Source organism: Mustela putorius, unplaced genomic scaffold (genome assembly GCF_011764305.1).
Source record: "Mustela putorius furo isolate JIRA1106 unplaced genomic scaffold, ASM1176430v1.1 tig00003845_pilon_pilon_pilon, whole genome shotgun sequence".
Taxonomy (NCBI): Eukaryota; Metazoa; Chordata; class Mammalia; order Carnivora; family Mustelidae; genus Mustela; species Mustela putorius.
This window is the reverse complement of record NW_025421998.1, coordinates 88,887,212-88,912,295: the sequence shown is the minus strand read 5'-3', so window position 1 is coordinate 88,912,295 and position 25,084 is coordinate 88,887,212. Positions and strand designations below refer to the sequence as shown.

Genomic DNA, 25,084 nt, shown 5'->3' with positions numbered 1-25,084 from the left:
GCGCCCCTGTACTTAAGTTTTTTTAATAGTAAAAACATCTCTTAAAGAATGCCCTTGGAATAGATTCATGCTCGCAAACATATCTAATGGAACATTCATCTCAAATATTATTCCATTAAAAAGTTTGAGAAGCAGTGTGCATGTATCTCTAGGACAGTTCATACTGGTGTATTAAAAATGTACAGTATAGGAGTACCCTGGGTGGCTCAGTGGGTTAAAGCCTCTGCCTTCAGCTCAGGTCATGATCCCAGGGTCCTGGGATCGAGCCCCGCATCAGGCTCTCTGCTCTGCGGGGAGCCTGCTTCCTCCCCTCTCTGCCTGCCTCTCTGCCTACTTGTGATCTCTGTCAAATAAATAAACAAAATCTTTAAAAAAAAATTTACAGTACAGAAACCTGTTTGACTCAAGTTCAGAGTGAGTCCAGAATGTGAACCTTTTGTACCTCCTTTGAAATCGTCTCCAACTGGCATCATACCTCAGGGAACTGCAGTTCATTTAGGACTACTACAACTCTAATGTACCTAATACAGGAAATAATAAACAGCTGACAGTCTAGCTTCTCAAATAAAAATAATTAAAACCTACACTTTGACTACCTTCTGCAGATTTCCACTCTCAAACCTTGCTTCAAACGTCAAAGTATCATTATAGTCGTCCGCAGGCGGCTTCAGGGATGTTCGGTTGCCCCCTACTCGGGAGTACACAAAACAGGGCTCCTTGTAAGCTGATGGCAGAAAAAGATCGTAATGTCAAGCCGTGTCTAAAGTATACAGATTATTCTGCATAGAATTTGGAAACACGGTCTAACTGAAGTGTCACTAAGGATTTAAAATTTTAAAGTAACTTGCCACTAATAAACAGATTTGTTGAAATAAAAAAGTCTAAGTGCATTCAGACTGGAAAAGCAATGCCCAAAATAAATTCATGTACTTTTTTCACATTAAAAATATTTATTCTGCTTCTGATTATTATGGAGTAATTGGATCTGAACTAGCCCTTCCACCATAACTAGCTATAAAGCTGGGCCAAAGAAAATGAGCGATTTTCACACATCTGGATAACATATATACTAGAGGGTTTGAAAAAAAAAAATACATCAAGTAAGGCCATGTCTAACGCTGGCTTTCTTCCTGGGAATACCGTCTAACTACCTCTTAGGCAGGTGGCACTTACGAATAGTCGTGGAGCAGTCTTACTGAGCTGAGGAGGCAAGGGAGTTGTGTGGGGCTGCTGAAACGTCTAAGGCAGGACACCAGGGAGAAGAAAGCTACATAGACGAAGGGCCTCAACAGCCTACACGGTGGTTCCCCAGTCCTTGGCTGGGGGCTTGGCTGTAGAAGCACAGGATGAGACTCAACAAGGTAAGAGAGTGTTACTGTGGGGCTGAGATATCAGATATACCATTCGAGAATATACCGTAATTCTAAACCATTCAGAATGGAAAGACTTCATTGAATACCTCAGCCATTCAATCACGGCTCCAGAAAGGCTGCAGGTTAGGTGTACCACATCCAGGGGCAAGGACAATGACCTAGGACCAAATGACTAAGACAAAATGAAAACAGATCTGTCCTTATTTAAAAAAATAAATACATAAAACCAGGGTGGGTGGCTCAGTTGGTTAAGTGTCTGCTTTCAGCTCAGGTCATGATCTCAGGGTCCTAGGACAGGGCCCCGATCAGGCTTCCCGCTCAGGAGGGAGCCTGCCCCTCCCTCCGCTGCTCCTCATGTTCCCTCTCTCTCTCTCTCAAATAAATAAAGGACTAAAATAAAAAAAAGTAAATTAAAAAAATAAAATCAAACCTGAAAGAAGCAAAATAATCTGCCAGCAACTTAGCTGCCTACCAGAACAAAATTTGGCATAATTTTTAAAAAGAACATAATACAGACTCCTACTACATATCTTTCACAATGTCCTGCATAGGATTAGGAAAAATTATGAAGCATGAAGAAAAGCAGGAAAAATGTGATCTACAGTCACACACACACACACACACACACACATTTTCAACAAACCCCAAGATAACCCAGATGTTGGGATTAACAGGAGACTTTGAAAAAAAATATATGTGTGTGTGTATATGTATAAAAATATGTATACACACACACACACACACACATAGAGTTGAAATGTGTGGAAGTTCTAAGGCAGGTTAGCCATGTAAATATTTGAAATTAAATTAAAAAAATCAGAGATGCGTGTCTTTACCCTAGTTGTTAAAAAATACGTGAGTATAGGATTTCTAGAATTGTTTACTATATAGGAAACAATCCTTATAAATTCTTCTGTTTTGCCAGCCCTTTAGATAAAATACATATGTTCCCTGGAAGTTATCTTAAGATCTAGAACTCTGACGGTGAAACTGTGCAGGAGTCCCATACTTCCTTACAAAGGTTAGGCTATAGGCTGAGACATCTATGTTTGCTAGCATACTATCCTAAAGCGGATATGAGATTTCGCGTTCCTAGGGTTCTCCAAGTACAAATATTGATACTGACTGTTAAGAAAACTTTCCGGTGGGGCGCCTAGGTGGCTCAGTGGGTTAAGCCTCTGCTTTCGGCTCAGGTCATGATCTCAGGGTCCTGGGATCGAGCCCCGCATCGGGCTCTCTGATCAGCAGGGAGCCTGCTTCCCCCTCTCTCTCTGCCTGCCTCTCTGCCTACTGATCTCTGACAGATCTCTATCTGTCAAATAAATAAAATCTTTAAAAAAAAAAAAAAGAAAAGAAAACTTTCCGGAGATACAATCTTAGATGTTACTTGCAGTGTGGGGTATCTTCCCTTTTAATGATGAAACCTCAAGAAACTAACAAACTGGCATGAAATGAAAAGAAGTTCACCTGACAGATTGCACAAATGTGACCTATAAATAGAGCAGCAACAATAGTTGTAGAACACTCCAGTGGGTTTATCTTTGAAAACTGACGTGAAGCGTAATTCCTTCTAAATATAACTCTCCATTGTAGTGGGCAATAGGTTCTATTTTAAAGTAACTTTGCATAAGCTGCCGTACACCGTCAAGAATATAATCAGCACTGAGTCCAGATTTCAGTCCGTCTGTAACCAAACATCGTGATGGAGAAAGGGACTTCCTGGTAATCTGCAGTTTCCATTATAAGCAGCAAAACAAATATAATTAAGGGATGAATCCAGGTACCAAATTATATTTTAGAGCAACATGTCCCATTATGTACCCACCATCTTCAGCTAGATAAACTACAGTGTTTTCCTTGGAGTTTGGATAAAGGGGTTCCATCTCTAGGCCTGTTGGGGTGTACACTGGCTCAGGAAAAGAAGGAGTCCAATCTGGAAAAACAAAGAGAAAACTTGATTTCAATACTACTACTTAAAATAAAACAGGAAATTTTTTATTGCATGTTTTCAAATTATCCATCAGTATATCCAGGCTAATATTTAGTGTTTTACACAGGGCCTACTTATCCAGGCTTTCTCTCTTTCAACCATCCAGCAAGCTAGCTATGGATGGTTCCATGGTGGCTGGACAGGGTTTAAGACAAAGCAGAAGTACATAGACATTCGAGACCTAGGTCAATAATGACATGCTGTTGCTTATGCCACACTTGGTTTTGCTAAAGCAAATCAGGCCATCCCATTTCAAGGTTTGGGGAAAAGACACTTCTTTTTTTTTTTTTTAAGATTTTATTTATTTATTTATTTGACAGACAGAGATCACAAGTAGGCAGAGAGGCAGGCAGAGAGAGAGAGAGAGGGAAGCAGACTCCCCACTGAGCAGAGAGCCCGATGTGGGGCTCGATCCCAGGACCCCAAGATCATGACCTGAGCTGAAGGCAGTGGCTTAACCCACTGAGCCACCCAGGTGCCCTGAAAAGACACTTCTTGATAGCAGGAGACACAAGATGACATTACAAAAGGTGAAGATACATGGATGAAGAATCGTGGCTATTTTTTTTTTTTAAGATTCTATTTATTTATTTGACAGATCACAAGTACGCAGAGCAGCAGGCAGAGAGAGGGGGGAAAACAGGCTCTCCATTGAGCAGAGAGCCTGATGTGGGACTCAATCCCAGGACCCTGAAATCATGACCTGAGCCAAAGGCAGAGGCTTAACCCATTGAGCCACCCAGGCACCCCTGTGGCTATTTTTTTAAATTTAGTTAAATTTACATATTACATATAATGCAATGTACAGATCTTAACTGTACGTTCAATGAGTTTTGACAAATACATAGATGTATATTTTCTTTTATTAAAAAGAAAACATAGTGCTGTACCTTTTTTTGAAGTGGTTTTACAGTTTTATACTCATGCCAACAATGTGTTAGGGTTCCAGGTGTTCCACATTTTAATATTTGGAGTTATCAGCTTTTAAAATTTTTAAAAATTTTGCCATTCTAGTATCAAGTGGTATCTCACTGTAATTTTTTATTTTCATTTCCCATGTTTAACACTTTTCCTCATTTATTAGCCATTATATGTCTTCCTTTGAGCAATGTAATGTCTGTTCAACTCTTTTGCCCATTTCTAGTTAGTTTTCTTTTTATTATTGGTTTGAGGAATTATTCATGTAGTTTGCATACAAGTTCTTTGTCAGATATGTGCTGGGAATATTAGACTGTGGTCTGCCTTTTCATTTTGTTAATTATGTCTTTTGATGAGAAATTTTAAATTTTGATGAAGTCAAACTTATTTTCATTATTTCTTTTTTCTTTCTGGGTCCTCTCTAGAACTGTTCTTATCCTGATTGTGAAGATACTGTCCTTTGTTTTCTTCAAGGAATATTATGATGTTAACTTTTACGCTTAGTCCTGTGATCTATCTTGAATTAATTTTTTTGTGTGCTGAGAAAGGTAAAGGTCAAGGTTTATTTTTTCTACATGGACACCAGGTTGCTATAGCACCAATTATTAAAAAGACTTATCCCACTAGATTGCTTTGGTGACTGTATCAAAAATAATTTGGTCTTAAATGTGTTAGTCTAGTTCCAGATTCTATTCTGAATTGGCCAATTACTTGTGCTCATTTTAAAAATCTACTGAAACATACTTCTACCCATAATTCACATGCCCAGAAATAAACCAAATGTTTAAACAAAATGTTTATGAGGAATTATACTTATGAGAAGTACAAAACTGAAGAACAAAGAAATACAGTTCTGTGCTTTATCACAAAGTATCTATCACTTAGATCAAGATTACACTGCCAGCCCAACTCATACCCCCTTCTAATCACTTGCTCCTCCTTCCCCTTGAACTATAACCATTAACCTTATCATAACATAATCGCTTCTTCATCTGCCTTTATAATTTTATAATCTGCATATTCACATATATGCATAAATATATTGACATGAAACTATAGCTTTGTTTTGCCTGTTTTAATACCTACATAAGTTGAATTCCATAATACACATTCTTCTCTTTTTTCACATATTTGTGAAATCAATCCATTTTGTGAAGCGTTGCTGTAATTTGTTCATTTTTCATTGCTATGCAATATGTTACTACATAAAAAACGCTATAACTTATTTATCTACTTCTTCTTATAATGGACATTCAGGTCGTTTCAGGTTGACGCCATTATGAACAATGGTTCTGTGAAAAGTGTTATGCGTGTTCCTTGGAACACATGTGCCCACATTCCTCTTGGTTGTAGATCCTGAGGTAGGAATTCTAAATTTTCAGACATACATAGCTTCTGTTTTAGTTGACAATGCAAAGCTGTGAACCAATGTTACATCCATCGGTAGCTTATGCTCTACGCTGTCATCATTGCTTAGTGCTTAGTTTAAGTTCAAATGTAAAATGTAGTCTTTTGGCTATTTGGAATAACGTTGCTATATTAACACTTACATGTAAGTTTTTGGGGGACATATGTTTAATTTCTTATCAACATGTGTTACCAGATTTCAACCCCCGTTATGCCAGTATGTGTAAAGTGGGATTTTGATGTGGTATGAATTTGCATTTCCCAGGTGGCCACATCATCCAGCAGTCCAACCACTAGGTATTTACCCAAAAGAACTGAAATTAGGATCTTAAGAATTTTTTTTTTTTTTTTAAGATTTTATTTATTTATTTGACACAGAGAGATCACAAGTAGGCAGAGAGGCAGGCAGGCAGAGAGAGAGAGAGAGAGGAGGAAGCAGGCTCACTGCCGAGCAGAGAGCCTGATGCGGGACTCGATCCCAGGACCCTGAGATCATGACCTGAGCTGAAGGCAGCGGCTTAACCCACTGAGCCACCCAGGCGCCCCTGAAATTAGGATCTTGAAGAGATATTAGATACTGGCACTCCCACATTCACTGCAGTACTGTGCACAATAGCTAAGATGTGGAGACAATCTGAATGTCCATCAAGGTATAAATGATACAAAGAGAATGTGCTACACACACAGGGAGAGGGCGGCAGGGAGGGAGAGAAGGCATAGAGAGGGAGAGAGAGAGAGAGAGAAATATTATTCAGTCCTAAAAAAGGAAATCCTGCGATATGCAACAACACGGATGAACCCTGAGGACATGTGGCTAAATGAAGTTAGTCTGTACAGAAGGACAAATACCACACGATTCTACTTTATATAAAATATCTAAAATAGTCAAACTCAGAATCAGAAAGCGCAACGGTGGTCACAGGGCCAGGAGCCAAGTGGGAGGGGAAAATGAGGAGCTTCTCATCAACACATTCAAAGCTTCAGTAATGCAGGATGGGGGTGCCTGGGTGGTCAGTCGTTGAGAGACCCTCAGCCCAAGTCATGACCCCAGGGTCCTGGGATCGAGCCCCGTGTCAGGGGCCCTGCTTAGCAGGAAGCCTGCTTCTCCCTCTCCCCCACCTCCTGCTTGTGTTCCCTCTCTTGCTGTATCTATGTCAAATAAATAAAATCTTATAAAAAAATGCAGGATGAATAAACTCTGTAACAACTCTGTGCCTCTAGCTGACAGTACTGCATCGCACACTTAAACATCTGCTGAGGGTAGCCCTCATGTTAAGTGTTTTTACCATAATAAAATAAATATAAAAACTAAAACAGTCAATACATATATGTAAAGATTTCCAATGTCACTCATAAATAAAGAATATACATGTTAAAAAACAACATATATGAAACAGTATCAGACTGCTGCAAATCAGGTTTAACTAAACAGTGTTTGTGAGTCTGTGGGCACACAGGCCCTCTCATTGCATAGTAAAGGATTAATTCAACAAGCCTGGGTTGTCCAAACTCTGTATTCACCAAAGAAAGGTTTCACCCTTGTGAAACTCCTAGAAGGTAACTTCTCAGACTTTGGAATATCCTGCTTAATAAGAATTTATCTGTCTACCTGGGGCTTTGGGTCATACCAGATAATTAATAATGTGACTTATGGTAAAGGGACTTAACACCATATGCTATCCACCTTAACAGGAAAGGCTAGAGACTGAATAACTAAGGTCGGCCATATGGGTACTCCATGGAGATAGGACTAGCCCCTAAAAGACATCATAGACACCAAAGCTTGGATGACCTTTCCTGACTGGCAAAACTTCATGTGTGTTATCACATCATGGCTGGGAGTTTTTTTTTTTTTTTTTTTTAATGATTTTATTTATTTATTTGACAGACAGAGATCACAAGTAGGCAGAGAGGCAGGCAGAGAGAGAGGAGGAAGCAGGCTCCCTGCTGAGCAGAGAGCCCGATGTGGGGCTCGATCCCATGACCCTGAGATCATGACCTGAGCCGAAAGCAGAGGCTTTAACCCACTGAGCCACCCAGGCGCCCCATGGCTGGGAGTATTAAACACTGTCTATAAGATTCCATTGCGGGGGACAACTGGAAGCTTGTACCTGATCTCTCCTAGACTCTAGTCTATGTCTCTTTTGCATTTGCTGATTTTTTTTAACCTTTGATGATTTTAATATGTATCATTTCAATGTAATAAACCAAAACCATGAGTTTAACAGCTTTTTTTTTTTTTTTTTTTTTTTTTTTTTTTTTTTTTTGAGTTCTAGGAGTCCTTCTATAATCATTGAACCTGAGGGTAATCTTGAAGACCACCAACCACACTCATACAAATTTTTTATGACTGTACATTGTTATAGTTCCTTTTGAAGGGCAATTTGGTAGTATCCTTTTAACCAGAAACTCCAGAAATTTACTCTACAACTGTCATACACACACACACACACACACACACACGGACACATATAAAAGAATGTTTATGAAGTTCTCTTTGTCAGAGCCAAAAACTGGAAACCTCTAAAACTCACTGATAAGAGACCAGTTAAAAAAAGTATTGTTTATAAGGAACTAATTTATGAAAAAAAGAGACTGGTATATATGAGCTAATATGGAAAGACTTTCAAGATATATGATTGTGTAGGACAGCGTTCATTTGTAGCTGAACTGGAAAAGTTCTTTTTATAGCTGGGAAAGTCTGGATATCTAGCTTTGACAGTTGGCCAAGATAAAGAGAGTAAGATTTATAATGTGCTATTTAAAGTCTGAAAGTCCCCTGGTACCCACCATGGGCAGTTTGTTTACTGCTGGCTTTCATTTGGCAGAATCAGACAGCCTGACTTGACCGTATGGCCAGAGGGGCATAAACCACCAGCTGAGAACTTTTGACCTGAAGTCTTCTGAAGCATATGTATGTGGAGAGGGGGAGAGGGAACGGGAGGGAGGCACTTCTCTTTTCCCCTCTTTCTCTGTTTACTAGGTAATATAAAGAGATAACTTAGTTTATAAGAATGCCCAAGTAGCATCTGATTTAAGTAAGCAATATAGTAAATACAATTAGAGCAAGTATAGCTGTTTTTTAATTTTGTTCGCTAGTGAATGTCTAAGAAGATCTCCACCCAGCAATCACGTATGTGCTACAATCAACACAAAGTGAAAAACAGTGGCACTGAGGAGGTGACGGGCAATGGGAAGGTTTCTGTTATTTGGGTGTGAGGACTGGGAAGACAAGGCTGAAACACACTGAATGAAAACTGAATTTGGGACTGCATATATACCGAAACACAAAAATAGTCACTAAACGATGCCCTCTTTGGGTCCATAAAACATACATTAAAGGAAAGAAGCAGAAAGAAGGTAAGGAGAGAAAAAAAGACAGAGACATAAAGATATAAAAAATAAGAGAGGAAGAGAAGCGGAAAAATGGGAGGAAGAAAGGCAAAAGAGGATAAAGATGAACAGAAGAGAAGAAAGATATTCAGCGGGGGTAGCGGGGAGCAAGAGACAGGGAGCAAACAGGAGCAAGACTGCACCGCCATCTGGCATGCTCTGTCCGTGACCTCACTTCATACAGGACTTTGGATGTGACCGGAACAGTCACGCTATTTCGAATTGTTTAGAATTACAAAATTCTGGCACATGTTTTAAGTCCCTCTTTCAAGCACATGTGGCTTCTGAACACTTGAAATGTGGCTGATCTGAGCTAAATTGCAAGTGTAAATGCACGCCAGATTTCAAAGACTTCATATGAAAAAAAAGAATGTAAAATATTTTGGATAAATTTGGGTTAAATAAAATATATATTTGAAATCAATTTCACGTGTTGCTTTTTCCTTTTTTAAATGTGGCCACTAGAAAATTTTAAACGACACTTATAGCTCATGTTATATTCCTCTTAGAATGCACCATGAGTCTCCTCATTAAAATTAAGGTTGGAAAGTTCATTTGCTAATATTTGAATTCCAAAAACTGCTAAGAACATACCGATATGCTGGACCTTTTCATCAATGACCTCACAGTGGTATGGCCACCGTGTTGGGCTCAGCGGACCAGAAGAAGAGACACCATATAAATCTCGTGGTTCACGAAGACGTGGCACCCATCTCCCTAGTTGATATTCCAATAGTATCTGAGTAGTTCGGGGGAAAAATGGGTCACTAATAGAGTCAGCTGAAAAAAGATTCAAACACAATCATGAGAGATAAGGAGCAAAATGCCAATTCCTTTAATTTTTAAATATATTCCTTTTCCCCTTCCAATACCATTAATTCGTGAGTATTTATGAATATCATTTTATAAGTCAAGCCATTTAAAAAAATAAAATTACTATTGAAGGGACGCCTGGGTAGCTCAGTCGGTTAAGCTGCTGCCTTTGGCTTGGGTCATGATCCCGGGGTCCTAGGATCAAGTCCCACATCGGGCTCCTTGCTTGGCAGGAAGCCTGCTTCTCTCTCTGCCTCTGCCTGCCACTCTGCCTGCTTGTGCACGCGCTTTCTCTCTCTTTCTCTCTGACAAATAAATAAATAAATAAATAAAATCTTAAAAAAGATTACTATTAAAATTTTGTAACAGTTGATCTTCACAATAGCTAAAAAGTAGTTGCTGATCTCAGATATTATTAATTTATGCTAAATTCTAGATGCTAATCCAAAACCATTTTATTTCTTGTAGCTTTTCTAGCAAACAGTCTACTGTTGAGTCTTTTTTTTTTTTTTAATATTTTATTTATTTGAAACAGAGATTGAAAGAGCACAAGCTAGGGAAGGGGCAGAGGGAGAGGCAGTTGGACAAGCAAACTCCCTGCTGAGCATGTAGCCTGATGTGGGGCTGGACCCAAGGACCCTGAGACCCAGGACCCCCCCCAGATAATGACCTACGCTGGAGTCAGACGCAAACTGACTGAGCCACCCAGGCACCCCTACTGTAGTCTTCTTAAACTTAATCATACTGAGGCAACCATCGGTCCAACAGGTTAATATACCCCATGACCATAATTCCTCACCACCATTTCTTATTCTCAAAGGTTGCTTGTGCATTCTCAGTCACAACTTTCTCTCAGTTCTCATTCTAGGGTCACTGTGTGACACAACACCAAGATATTAACATACATATAATATAATGGGGTCGCCCCAAGTATGTAGTGCAGAGGCCCTCTCTCTTTCAATGGGATAGCTGTGGGTTATCAAATTGATGAGGATAACCTCCCCTCCCTAAGCTCACATACCTTGTCTTTTACGATGCTACACTTTCTGGTTTTCTCCCTAGCTTTCACATACTTGGTTTTCCACTTGTCTCACTGACTCCTCTTGTTCTACTACCTCCAAACATGGCTTTTTACCTAGATTTAGTTTTGATCTATTTTTGTATAATAGCAGATAGAGCAAGTTGGACTAGGAATCAGACAAACTGAGTTCTACCACTTTGTTTCTGTACGATTTTGCTTGGCTAATGCAGCCTTGCTGAACATAAATTTTACTATATGTGAATAAGGAATAATAACACCTTACCTTGCTATTCCTCAGAATTGTTATTTAGATCCATTTATGTAACAGTTTTAAGCATCTACTATTTCAATATGTGAACAGACCACATTCTAATTTATGGTATGACTCAAAAATGGCAAGGCAGCTAGGAGTTAGGAAATAAAATTAGATCTATATCTCTTATTATTCAAAACTTAGATGATATATTGATGACTTTGGGGTAGGGAAGCTTAACAGATTTAAAAATAAAGAACCTTAAATAAATGATAAATTTAACATCAAAATAATTCTAAATAATGGAAGCAACATTAAAAAAGGATTACTATGAACAGGCAATTCATTATAAGAGCGACTATAGGGGCACCTGGGTGGCTCAGTGGGTTAAAGCCTCTGCCTTCAGCTCAGGTCATGATCTCAGGGTCCTAGGATTAAGCCCCGCATCAGGCTCTCTGTCTCTGCCTGCCTCTCTGCCTACTTGTGATCTCTGTCTGTCAAATAAATAAATAAAAGCTTAAAAAAAAAAGAGTGACTATAGACAAGCATATAAAATAGTTCTCAATTTCTTCAGCAATAAAGGAAACGTTAGTTGAAAACAGTGAGTTACTTCATTTCTTCCAACAGACTGGCAAAATTTTAAAAAGAAAAAATGGATGGCAAGAAGTCCATAAACTAGTACTAAAATTTTCTATGAGTATGGATATAGATATGTATACAAATGCAAAGAAAAAGGTCTAGAAGGATACATACCAAACTGAGAATAGTAGGTATCTCAAAAGATTTGTTTTAGGATGATGGTTAAAAAGAAAGAAAGAAACAAACAAACAAAGGCAGAAAGAGAAAAAGTAAAGAAAAAGAAGAAAAAAAGAAAAATTAAAGCCTTACCTCCAATTTCAGATTATTTGGGATACATATGTGAATATTTAGAAGAAATAGTTTAGATACACACTAAAAAAAACTCTAAACACAACTCTAAATGTATAAATTTTAAAAATCAAGTATACATCAAGAGTCCACATATATGTGCATTTGCAAATGAACCACTTACTAAGGAAACTCTTTAAAGGGGCATACTTCATTTAAATAAACTGTACTTCAAAAACACTGTGCCCATTATAACGAGTCATACGGTAAATTTAAAGAGCTAGTTATTTAAAGAAATGCCTGTGTAAATCCTTATGTTAAGAGTATTCCTTTATAAAGTAGTAACCACTTTTATTTAGTTTCAACCACTTTTATTTAGTTTCATTAAATATATTAGGTTTACCTAAAACCTGAAAAGTTTGAGCTCCAAAGAGTCTTACAAAAATGGATACATTTTCTTTCCTTATCCAATATCAGAATACACTTCTGTATTATTCAATCTGAATTTTTTCTAGTTTCTTAATTTCCTTATTTTTCACTGACCTTGAGTGAACACTCAAGGTCTTACCCTAAAGAGAAAGGAGAATATATGGATAAGTTCAAACCTGTTAAAAGTGCACACTGGTGGATATCTTCGCTTACGAATTTCATGAAGTTATCCTCATCCTAAAACAGGAGAGTTTTAAGATATTTTTAAGAGTTTTAAGATATTAAAAAAAAACCCAACAGTTTCCAGAAATTTTTTACATCTATTTTAGTACTTAGAATTGAGCACATCTTTCTATTCTTTAATGAATGAAAAAAATCAAAGGACTATTATGGGCTACTGGTCTTGAAGTGTGAAATACTTCAAATACCCCCAAATCTTCAAGTTTTCATCTTTCATCCCCCTTCTTTCATTGGGTAAGGTCATATTAATGACTATACAGAGGGAATAAAGTTTAAAGATTCTCAGTAAACCTGGCAAAACAATTTAAACTATGAATAAAGTTAACCAAAAGAAAAAGAAAAGCAGCATAGAAAGCCATGGACTTAAAGAGTGATACATTATTTGAAGGAGCTTATTTTGGGACCTTAAGTTATATACCTGATAATTTATATCTTATAAAAATCTGAAGGAAATCTCTCATAAATATGTAATAGAACTAAACTATTTTGAGGGGCGCCTGGGTGGCTCAGTGGGTTACAGCCTCTGCCTTTGGCTCAGGCCATGATCCCAGGGTCCTGGAATGGAGCCCTGCGTCGGGCTCTTTGCTCAGCAGGGAGCCTGCTTCCTCCTCTCTCTCTCCCTGGCTACTTGTGATCTCTGTCAAATAAATTTAAAAAATCTTAAAAAAATATATTTTGAAATACTGCATTTTGTTTTGCCCTTTTTCTTCCTCCATGTCCTTTCCTTTCTTACATCAGAGCCACATTAAACCTATTACGGTGATACACAGTAGGTTTAGAACATAGGGGATCCACTATTATGATACCTGTTATGATGTAACAGAATTAATACATCTAACTGAACATGAGTTATAAAAACCTTAGTAATGATTTAAAACACAGGTAAGTAAAACTCAGAAGAACCTTAGCCAAAATATTTCCCCCAAAATATCAATATAGTTTCTCTTTCTAGATAAGGCATACCACACATAGTAATGTCTAGGCCTTAAAATTATTTTCCAACCTCAGTGACAAGTGATTTAAACATCTAATTGATTTTTACATCCAACTGATTTTATTGGGAATTTGTAACACAAGTTTTATCTGAAATTAAGTGGGATAAAATTGAGAAAAACTTACTGATTCATCATCACTGATCGTTCTGTCTGAATAGTCTTCCTTTTCTGAATCTTCTGACATTTCTTCCAATGTCTGGCTTGAAATTTATTATGTAGGTAGGCTGTAAAACAATTTCTAAGGAACTTATTTTCTATTTAACCTGAAGGTGTTTATTACATTAAATGAGTAACCCCCACCCTATATAATTGTATTTAACAGTGACAACAGGCTTCTCTAAAAGCTAAATTAGGACACAGCTAATTAAACATTCATTTTCAAATATTTGAAGAAATTTTCCATTTTCATGAAAAAGAGAAAAAATCACAATAAAAGACTAATCAAATAAATAATTGAAAAAAGAAATCTCCAGGCTACACAGCCAAATCATTTACATCCTGTATTTACATTGCCACAGGGCATAGCAAGTTAAGAATGATCCCAAGCCATTTAAAAAGATCATGAATCACAAAAAATCTATAGTTAGTTACTCATGCAATGAAATCTAACAATATAGCAAAGGAAACAGTCAACTAAACAAAAAGGCAACCTTCAGAATACTAGAAGATAATTGCAAATGACATTACAGATAAAGGCTGGTATCCAAGGTCTATAAAGAACTTCTCAAATGTAACACCCAAAAAACAAATAATCAAGTCAAAAAATGGGCAGAACACATGAACAGACACTTTTCCAAAGAAGACATACAAATGGCTAACAGACACATGAAAAATGTTCAACATCATTAGCCATCATGGAAATTCAAACCAAAACCACATTGAGATACCACCTTGCCCCACTCAGAACAGCTTAATATTGACAAGGCAAGAAACAGCAAATGTTCGAGAGGCTGTGGAGAAAGGGGAACCCTCTTACACTGTTGGTGGGAATACGAGCTGGTGCAACCATTTTGGAAAACAGTGTGGAGGTTCCTCAAAAAGTTAAAAATAGAGCTACCCTATGACCCAGCAATTGCACTACTGGGTATTTGCCCCAAAGATACAGTTGTAGTGAAAAGAAGGGCCAGTCCACTCCAGTGTTCATAGCAGCAATCTTCACAATAGCCAAACTGTGGAAAGGGCCGAGATGCCCTTCAACAGACGAATGGATAAAGAAGATGTGGTCCATACATACAATGGAATATTACTCAGCCATCAGAAAGGATAAATACCCACCATTTGCATCAACATGGATGGAACTGGAGGGGACAGAGAAAGACAGTTATCATGGTTTCACTTATTTGTGGAACATAAGTAACAGCATGGAGGACATTAGGTGAATGAAGGAAAAAATGAAGGTGGGGGGGGAAATCAAAGGGAAGATGAACCATGAGAGACTGTGGACTCCGTGAAACAAACTGAGGGTTTTAGACCGGAGGGGGTGGGGGAATGAGTTGACCCGGTGATGGGTATTAAGGAGGGCACGTATATTGCACCGAGCACTGGGTATCATATGCAAACAAGGAGTCACGGAACACTACATCAAAAACTAATGATGTACTAAAGGATGACTAACATAATAAAAAATTAAAAAAAAAGAAATCTAATATAGTTTAATTTTTTTTCCTGCTTAATTTTCAATGGACCAAAAGGTCAAATTACCACAATACACTTTTCTCTTTATATTTGAGTTAATATTCTGTAGATGTTCTCTGTTCTAATATTCCATTATTCTTACTTAAATCTCAATAGCGATCAGGTCCTACTGGCCATGACCAGGACTCCTCCCAGGCAAGCATCCTCCAAAGTGGTTATTTAGACAATGGAGAAACAGAAATTCCTTGCTAAGATTCTATTATTTTTTTGAGAGACCAAAGGAACTTGCCAATTTCAAGTCTACCGGTTTATGCTCCTCTCCACCGAGAGCGAATACCTACTCAGGCAACAGAGAAGACACCTCCTCCAGTATTAAGAGACTTCAGTCTCAACCCGGGGATCACCACAACCCCAAGTCTGGAAAACTTGGCATAAAGCCTGACTCGGCTTCCTTCCGCGGCACAGCCGCGCGCTGACCTGCTGTCATGGAGAAGCTGGGCTTCAGGAGAGCCGCGCGCACACATTGGCTAACGGGCGCTTCCCGGGTAGCTTCCACGTCTGCGGCAGAAGACGCTTCCAAGCCCAGCCGCGCGGGGCAGGCGTGCGGCCAGGCACGGTCACTTTCTCGGTGGGGAGGACTGAGCACTTTCAAGCCGCAAGTCGGGTCGGGAAGCTGCTGCTCCCACCCTCACTTCTGGAGCCGGCACTATGGGGAGGAGCTCATTTTCTGGAACGCGCGGTCGCTTCGGGCAAGGGGCGTCGGGTGTGCGACGTCTTCTCCCTCTCCACCGCCTGGGCCGGGCCCTCGCCCCCGCCCCGAGTCCTCTGGCCTGGCCGGTCGTCCCCGCAGCGGTCCTACCGGAGATACCCAGAGTCTAGCCGCTCCAAGGAACGCCGCTGTAGTTAACAGCCTCAGCCACGCCCTTCCCCGAGAGGCGACGCCTACTCGTTTCTAGGGCAACGGTACACCCTCCCTCGCGAGACTCCCGACAGCCCTCGGGAATCACCTAGCGACCGGGGCCGAGGAGAACAGCTCGCGCGGGATTTGGGGCGAGGAAGGGGAGAGCCCAGGGGATGACGGGAACTAGGGGCTGAGTTGCTAGGGGCGGAGAATCCCCAGCTGCGGTAGGGTCGTGGCGGGGTAATTTAGGAGCGCAGAAGGCGAAGCCGCGGTTTGTCTCCGCTTCTGCATGTCGGTTGTTTGCCATGTCCTTTCTCCGAGGAGGCAGTAGAGCGGACTGGTTAAGACTTACACTTTGGTGGTCTTTCTGCCCACACCAAGCTGCATTCTGCAGGGTCGTGTGACTAATCATCTTTATTCCGAAAGCGAGACTTCTTTCTAAATACTCGATAGAGGAGTGACAGACAATACTCAAAACTCTGACCAGCTCAAAGATTCTTTAAGGAGCATCACTGTTAGCAAATGTACACAAATCCCTGTATTGTCTTAATCTAACGAAATACGTTCATCTCATAGCAGATTTAGACATTCTGGTCCATAAGAGATAAAGACGTTATTCCTGAAATCATCTTGAATTCCCCTTGGCCTTTACGTCTGGTGGATAATTTAGTATACTTGAAACAGTTTTGCAAGTGTAGCTAAAAAAAAAAAAAAAAAGTCTTCAGATGTTTGGTGTGTATGGGAGGGAAAATTTTTACTCTAAGTTATTTTGGCTGGTATATTAATTAAATGGATATGAAATTAATAGGAGACAAGTATGTTTCATTTCTTATGTACGGACACCTCACCGGGATAGGAGAACCTCCGAGACAGGGAACTGAGGCTCCTATGCCACCATGAACTAAGGAGAAGGTGGGGTCTGGGGCTTCACAGGAGGATGGGAAGAACAAATGTTTGGGAAACAAATGTTTGCCATGCCAAGCAGAGACAGGGGACACAGAGAGGGATTTGAACAGACATGCCCTGCCAAGCTCCTTCTGGCTTTCTACACCTAGCCCATACTCTTTGTAGTGCTCTCTGGTGATAGCTGTTTTCCTGGAGCAGGCCATCTTTCTAAATTGTTAGAGGCAGTTCAGGGGGGCAGAGAAAAAGCTTTTCCTGAGTCTCTGGGCCTAGATTGTCTTCAGCTTCAAATAATCTGCATGCCAAGTGGCACATTTTGTGGATACTAATTCTGAACCCCATCAGGTGCCTTTTAGAGTTGTACCTTGTTTTCTGCCGTACATATGCAACTAAAGGTGACATGTACAGAGAATGTTTAAATATGGAATCTATTTTTGTTGGATTTTAGAATCAGGGTTGCAAGCCACAAGGTGTCTTGCAAGATGAAAAAGCTCCAAGAAACGAGCTAACCAGATTACAAAAGAAATCAGAGGGAGAGCTGGGGCTTAAGTCTCATGATTTTTAGTTTGAATCTTTACATGATATTTCAAGTAGTCCTATAGAGAAAAATTATTTTAGTGCAGAAATACTTAGGAATTCAACAGAACTTTGAAAATCATTTTTTTCTTTCATTAATTCAACTAATTTTTATTGAATGTCTGCTACTTGTCAGGTATTGTTCTCCTGTAAGGTATTTGGAGGAAACCACATAGACATTCCTCAGGGAGGTTATGGGAGAAGACAGATGAATCAATGGAAAACAAACAAACCAATCCCCAAACCCATTCAGGTGATGGCAATTGGTATGGAGAGAAATAAAGCAGAGAAAAATAAAGAGCCTGGGAAGTACTCCAGGTGGGTGGGCCTTGGTAGTGGTAGTGCTTATTCTCCCTCCACTCTTTTTTTTTTTTTTTTTTTAAAGATTTATTTATTTATTCAAGGGAGGGGAGGGAGGAGAGAGAAGGAGAGAGAAACTCAAGGAGACTCTGCATTGAGTGTGGAGCCTGATGTGGGGCTCAATCCCACGACCCTGAGATCATGACCTGAACTGAAACCAAGAGTCAGATGCTTCACCCGATTGAGCCACGGAGGCACCTGCCCTTCTCTCTTTTTAAAGTAAACTCTAGGGATGCCTGGGTGGCTCAGTTGGTTAAGCAGCTGCCTTTGGCTTAGGTCATGATCCCAGCGTCCTGGAATCAAGTCCCACATTGGACTCCTTGCTCGGTGGGGAGCCTGCTTCTCCCTCTGTCTCTGCCTGCCATTCTGTCTGCCTGTGCTCGCTCTCTCTCCCTCTCTCTGACAAATAAATAAAATCTTAAAAAAAAAAAATAATAAATAGACTCTACACCCAACATGGGGCTTCAACTTACAGCCCGAGATCAAGAGTCACATGTTCTACTGAGCTAGCCAGGTGTCCCAGGGTAGCCTCTGTGACCAGGAAGCATTTGAGCAGAGACCAGAAGCAAAGGCAGGAGCCATGTTGATGTGGAGGGAAGACCTTGCCAGGCAGGGAAAGCAGCAGGTACAAAGGCCCTGAGAGACCTGGACTGTTTCGGTGAAGCTTAACTTGAGTCAATATCATTTTTAGGCAAGAGATTTCTTTAGGATTTCCTCCTTAAGTAAATTTTAAATGGTTTTGTTAAGTACTTGCTTCTTTTTAACTTTTTAAAAAAAACTTACTCTATTTCAGACGTAGTGGAAATTCTTTGTCTTTAAGTTAGAGTGGAAGGAAGGCCTGGAGTAAGCTTCTGAGGACTTTCAGGCTGAATTTCTGCTTCCCTTCTCTACGATCTTCTCTGAGACGCTCATAGGACAGACTCCTTATACAGGTAGCTTCGGCTTCTTGGCAAAGCAGCTCTACTTCTGCAGCAACTTTCCCCCCTCCTATTTTTTGGTGAACTTATTTAGTCTAAGCCTGCAGTATAAAAGGCATTACAATAAGAGTAAGAAAGGGGGGAAAGGGAAGCCAAAACAACACTCCAAAGAGCACAATGACTAATGTGGGAATCAGGAGGAAAATTCACTTTAGGAACATGCCCAAATGTAAATTGTGTTAGGAATGTAATTTATTCTTTATAATTTATTCTTGCTTGGTCTTTGTTGAGCAGAGACTTAAATACAGTGACTAGGGCAAGCGGAGTTATTTATGACATCACAGAAGTTAGTGGTTATGTGTCTGTCGAGGTCTTGTCACAGTTTGGCAGAGGAAGCCACACTAGGTCCTGGGGTCCCTGTGGTTCTCTAGTACCCATCTTGGCTTTTCCTCAGACTAGCTGGGTCTAGAATGTTCTGCTATAGGGTCAAGCCTCTCAAACTCTTTCGAAGTTTAAACCTTGAGGTTTTTAAAGAAGATTATTTATTTTGAAAGAGAGAGAAAGAGAATGTGCGTGGGGTTTGGGGGACCAGAGAGGGGCAGAAGGAGAGTGAGAAAAGAATCCCAAGTAGACTCCCCACTGAGCTTGGAACCCAACAGAGGAGTTTGACCCCAGGACCCTGAGATCATGATGTGAGCCCAAATCAAGAGTCGATGCTTAACTGGGCCACCCAGGAACCACTCAAACCTTGAGACTTGTCCCAGCTAATTAACTAACCACAAGACTTGGCTCAAGGGTCATCCCCACAGTGAAGTCCTTCTATCTGGTACCAGTATCACTGGTACCAGTAGTTTGTGTCATTAGTTTGTATAGTGTGTCTAAATCGAGGGACTATAGTGAATCATTATTCTCCTGAACACTTGGAAATGGGGTTAGTAAGAATGTCCCCTGCTGCTCAACAAATAATGGAAAGGATAAATCACCTCGAAAGAGAAAGAATGCTCAGTGTGAAGTCTCATGACAAAAACCATGACATGGTCCCTCCCCGCCATCCTGCCCCAGACCTGCCCCTGAATGGTGCAACAGTGAAATCCCCTTTTCGGCAGAGGACAAACATGCCAGATTCCACAACTGTCTACCCACTTTGAGCTACTGAAACACTAAAACTTTTGGTTTTTAAGATTTTACTCTGAAATTTGGTATTAAATACATTATAAATGTTAGTTTCAAACTGGAATCAAACCCTTCTTCTTCCTTACCCCCCAGACAGCCTAGATCTATCCCTAGCTCTGGTGCCGTGGGAAGGGGGCATGAGTTGGTGTTTTGCTATTTACATTCATCCTGGCTTCCTTTTAAGTGCCAGGTCCTTGTTATGTTAGGATGAACTGGGAAGAAGAGGGGAAATGTCTCTTTAACTGGGCCAAATTGCGGTCTACACAGCTGGTGTCAAGTGCTAGTCTTGGTCTTTTTGGGCTTCATGAGGGTGGTGACTTGGAACTGCCCGCTGACAAGAGGCTTTCTTTAAGGCAATGACAATCTCTTCTGAGAGACTATGGGCTCAGAGGCCAACTGGCTGGGCTCAAATACTCTGCCACTTAATAGCTATATGATCTTGACCATAGACTTTATTTTATTTTTAATTCTTTTTGAGAGAGAGAGAGAGAGAGAGAGAGAGAGAGCGCATGTGCATGGGGGAAGGGACAGAGAGAGAGTGAGAGACAGACAGACAGACAGACAGACAATCCCAAGCAAGCTCCAACACGGGACTTGATCTCATGACCTTGAGATCATGATCTGTGCTGAAATCAAAAGTCAGATGCTTCACCAACTGAGCCCCCCAGGCACCCCTTGAGCAAATTCTTTAACTTCTCTGTGTCTCAGTTTATTTACATGTAGGATGTGGTAATACAGTACTACAGAAAGTCCCTAACCTATGATGGTTCAACTTATGATTTTTCAGTTTTACAATGGTATGAAAGTGATATGAATTCAGCAGAAACCAGACCTTGGATTTTGAATTTGGGTCTTTTCCTGGGTTAGCCATAATGCAGGGTGATCCTCTTCTGGAATGCTGGACAGTGACATGGAGCCACAGCAGAGGCTTTCATCCACTGAGCCACTCAGGAGCCCTGAAATGCATTTTTGACTTAGGATCTTTTCAACTTACAGTGTGTTTATTGGGGCGTGACCCTATCAAAAGTCAAGAGAGATGTATAATGCCTATCTTGTAGGGTAGTGGTGAGGCTTAAATGAGTGAATAACATATGAAGTGCTTAGAAAGTGCCTGGAATATGGGAAGGACCCAATAAAATGTTAGTTGTCATTGTCATTTGACCGGCGGACCTCCAACTGGTGACAATGACACCTATCACTCTGATACCTGGGCATCTACTTGCCTTGCTGTGGTGATCCCTGCGTGATGATACAGTGTCACCACTGACCCAGTGATGAGCAACTCTAGGACTGGTGGGCACATATGTGACCTTTCTTCTCTACACTGGCATAGTACTGTCCTGTCTGGCCTGTTCTTTACAATTCCCTTTTCTATGAGCTCAGGTAGCATAGAGACAAATTAGCCAACTCCTGGCTCGCCAGCAATCCAACAGGAAAAAGTGCCAGCCTTCCCTTCAACCAGACACCTCTAGTCCTCCGTGATTCTCTTGGATGCCCCCCTCTCCCAGAAATAGCGCCTTAGTTCACAAAAAGATAATGCTGCTCACAGAAGCCCAGTGTTCCCATGAGGGCAATTTCTCACTGCAAATGAGTGTCTTGCCATTCTGACTTTATACAATATATTGGGTTTCTGAGCTTGGTTAATTTACTGGTACATCCATAAAAGAAAAAAAAATAGATTCCTTCTCTGGATGCTGACCAAGTCGTTTTTCAGGCTGTAAAGCTCAATAGCAGAACTTGAACTGAGGCAAGTTAATGCCACCCACTTAGCCTTCTTAGCAGCTGCTGGCCACCTTCGTCCTGGAAGTACCCTTTTGAGTTTCTTTTAGGCAACTCTGTCCTCTGGGCCTCTGTTACGCCCATTAACCCACTCCTGTCATAACATCAACACTTTACTGCATTTAACTTACCCAATTCTGTTTCTTGCTACTTAATACCAAAGCCCATTAAGGTCAGGGGGCTGGGATTTGAGCTTATTTTTTTTACCTCTAGTGCTAATGTTGATGGGTAGCTGTAGGTCTTCAGTAAATACGGATAAAAAAATGTGCTGAGTGTTTGGCATGTGAAAAGTACGATGCTAAGAGCTAAGGGTGCAAGGTGGTGTAAGACTTGGTTGTTACCAACAAGGGATGTGTGCTCTGGGAGCAGGCAGGCTGTCTGGAGTAGAGGTTTCTTCTGCTGTGAACCTATGGCACTTGGTGTAAATCTCTGCTTAGGATTCCCAGAGAGTAATGTCAACATCTGGTTTTCTCTAATAGCCTTTAGAAGGGAAGGTCTGAGGTTCCCCTTTCCATTCTGGTTGCCTAGTCCAGTGCCTGCTGGTCACAAGGCAGGCACGCTATGGGTGTACTAAATCACTAACAAGAATAAAGGCTCAGATAAAAGTGAGTGTGCTAGGGTAAGTTTTCTTAGATGAGGTGGACTTAAACTTGGTTTCAGAGAACGTAGAAAGGGAAAAAAATTAAAGCTGATGTATTAGGTAAGGGACAACATGTGAGCATAGATCGGAATAGTATTTTCTGGGGAGATTTTGGGGGAATATATTCAACAAGTAATAGGAAACAAAGACCTGGTGGTCATGAGGGACGTCAGTTTCCAAGATGTATTCTTGGGAAAAATGGAACCTGCCTAAATCAGCTAGTGCTGCTGACCTATGGGATGCGCAGTGTTAGCATCATGTGAGAATTCGTTAGAAAATGCAAATTATCAGGCCTGAATCAGAAATTCTGGGGTAGAGCAATCTGTGCTCGAACAAGCTCCCCACTAGGGTAAGGGGTTAAGAGTATGGACTCTGGAACCAGAATACTTAGCTGTACGACCTTAGGTAAGTTACTTAACTTCTGTGGGTCTCAGTTTCTTTATAAAATGGAGATAGTGATGGCACCTATCTGCTAAAAGTGATGTTAAGGATTAAGGCAGTTTATATATAAAGTGTTGTATCACAGCAAGTGATCTCATTCTGTTGTGAATGAGATCACAACGGTGATAATCTTTGCAGTGAGAATCTTTGGAGCGTGCATTTCCACACAGAGCCTAGAGCGAGATCTCGCTCCTTGAAATGTGTTGCCCAAAGCAGCTGCAGCCACTGGCACGGCATCTGGGAACCTATTGAAATGCAGAATCTCAGGCCCTCCCAACTCCTTCTGTGTCAAAATCTGCATTTTACAATTAGGTATTTGAAAAGCAAAGGGGTATTATACAACTCACCTCTAGACCCTATGATAAGAATCTCCTGGGACTGGAACCTATATAGTTCCATGATTTCTACCATTGATTCTGATGTTCACCAAGGCTTGCGAAACCCCAGTGCACTTAGGACAGCTGATTTCCATCATCGGAAAAAACCTCAAAGCACCTGTGTTGCTAACCTCGGCAGGCACTAGACATACAAGACACACCATTTGTTCTAAGAAAAGTAGGTTTGGGTGGAAGAAAGCCAGGTAAGGTTAAAAAGGACCTAAGAAATTAATCTTGTGTTCTGTATGATTATAGTTCTTTCACTTTTTTAAATATTAGTACATTCCATAAGAGTTTATTGAATGAAGTTTCTTTATCTGACCAGTTGGGCCATCTACAACCTATTTTAATGAGACATTTTTTGGAAATCCTATTTCAGGGTAGCAAAAGCCAACATCACTAAAAGCCTTGGCAAAACTCTGGTATCAGATCTGTATTAGAGTAAAGCAAGAGGCCAACCATCCTCATGAAGCTGAAATGCAGGGCTGAGTAATTACAAATGTGCGAGCAAAAATGTTATAAAGCAAATTAACCTATCAGAACTCTAAAAATCCTCCTACAGAACTTGACAGGAGTACATCTGGCAGAGAGTTTATAAATTGGGTTGCTCATGAAATCATCATATCACTTATCCAGCACCATTATGTGTGGTGCACTGGGTATATACTGCTGGGGGTACAAAAGAAATACAAGGCAAATATATTTTTTTTCTCTGATTACCCCAAGCTGAAATATTTTTTCCTCCCTCTAAACATTACAATCAGGTACTACATAATTTTTTGACAGTTATGTACTAGAGTCTTATGATATTTTCTCTTAAGCTCTTGAATTCTTCCTCAGTATTTTGTAACTTTTCATGTCTATCACTTATCTCCCCAATGGAATAATGCAGTTGTTCCCCAAATTAAGGAAGGTCCCAATTCATGTAAGGACCAATTACTTCAAGCTCACGCTTACTTTCAGGAGTCAGCTCTTTGTAGTCGCATAAGGAGGAAGTAGTTTAACAAAGCCTCATCTTTGACAGAATATTCTTTTTTTTCCTCTAGCCTCATTGGGTTGCCAAAAGTCTAGCTCAGCCTCTCAGCTGCCTCTTGTAGATCACTGATGTTCTGAAGCAGAAATAGGTCTGGTGTAAAAGCAAGAGAGAAAAGGTACATCGAACAGGTGGCACATAACTAGGATGCTACGTAAATAAGAGAATATCAGTAATTATATTAAATATAAAAGGACTAAATATTCCTTCAGATAAAACTCAGAGATGATCAGAACGGATTAAAACCTGATGATTATAAGATGTCTGATTTTCAAAAACATGCATCTAAAACTAAAGGCTACATAAAGCTTGAAAGTAAAGGGATGAAAAAAGTTATGTCATGCCAAGTGTTAACCAAAAGAAAGCCACTGTAGCAATATTAAGAATAGAAAAAATAAACTCTAAGGAAAAAAGATTTGCTGTGCAAATAGAGGATTACTTTGTAATGTTAAAACATTCAGTTTACTAGGAAGCTTTAATGATTCTAGACTTGTACATGCACCTAAAACATCTTAAAATATGAAAAGCAAAATTATTTAATTAAAAATTAATTCCAGAATTATAAGAAAAATAGACAAATCCATAATCATACAGGGAGATTTTCACATGCCTTTCTTAATAGTAGATATGGATAAAAAAAATCAGTAAGG

The 25,084-nt window shown here is 40.1% G+C and overlaps 1 protein-coding gene across 7 annotated transcripts in view; it reads right to left on the bottom strand.

Annotated features, from left to right (window-relative positions):
* Positions 1-16,331, bottom strand: part of AGBL3 (AGBL carboxypeptidase 3) — a 59,498-nt gene extending 43,167 nt beyond the window's left edge. The window contains exons 1-6 of one of the 7 annotated variants that reach the window (XR_006601414.1): positions 15,676-16,315; positions 13,824-13,923; positions 12,641-12,701; positions 9,676-9,861; positions 3,199-3,306; positions 586-724 (exon numbers count right to left, since the gene is read on the bottom strand). Coding sequence is in view for 5 of the 7 variants with exons in the window: in XM_013050250.2 (XP_012905704.1) it covers positions 586-724; positions 3,199-3,306; positions 9,676-9,861; positions 12,641-12,701; positions 13,824-13,883 (554 nt within the window). In the remaining 2 variants the exon portion in view is untranslated. Of the gene's footprint in view, positions 1-585; positions 725-3,198; positions 3,307-9,675; positions 9,862-12,640; positions 12,702-13,823; positions 13,924-15,675 lie in introns of all 7 variants that reach the window. The other 6 variants (XR_006601413.1, XM_045063003.1, XM_013050250.2 and 3 more) reach the window with 6 other exon arrangements.
* Between the last annotated feature and the right edge of the window lie 8,753 nt (positions 16,332-25,084).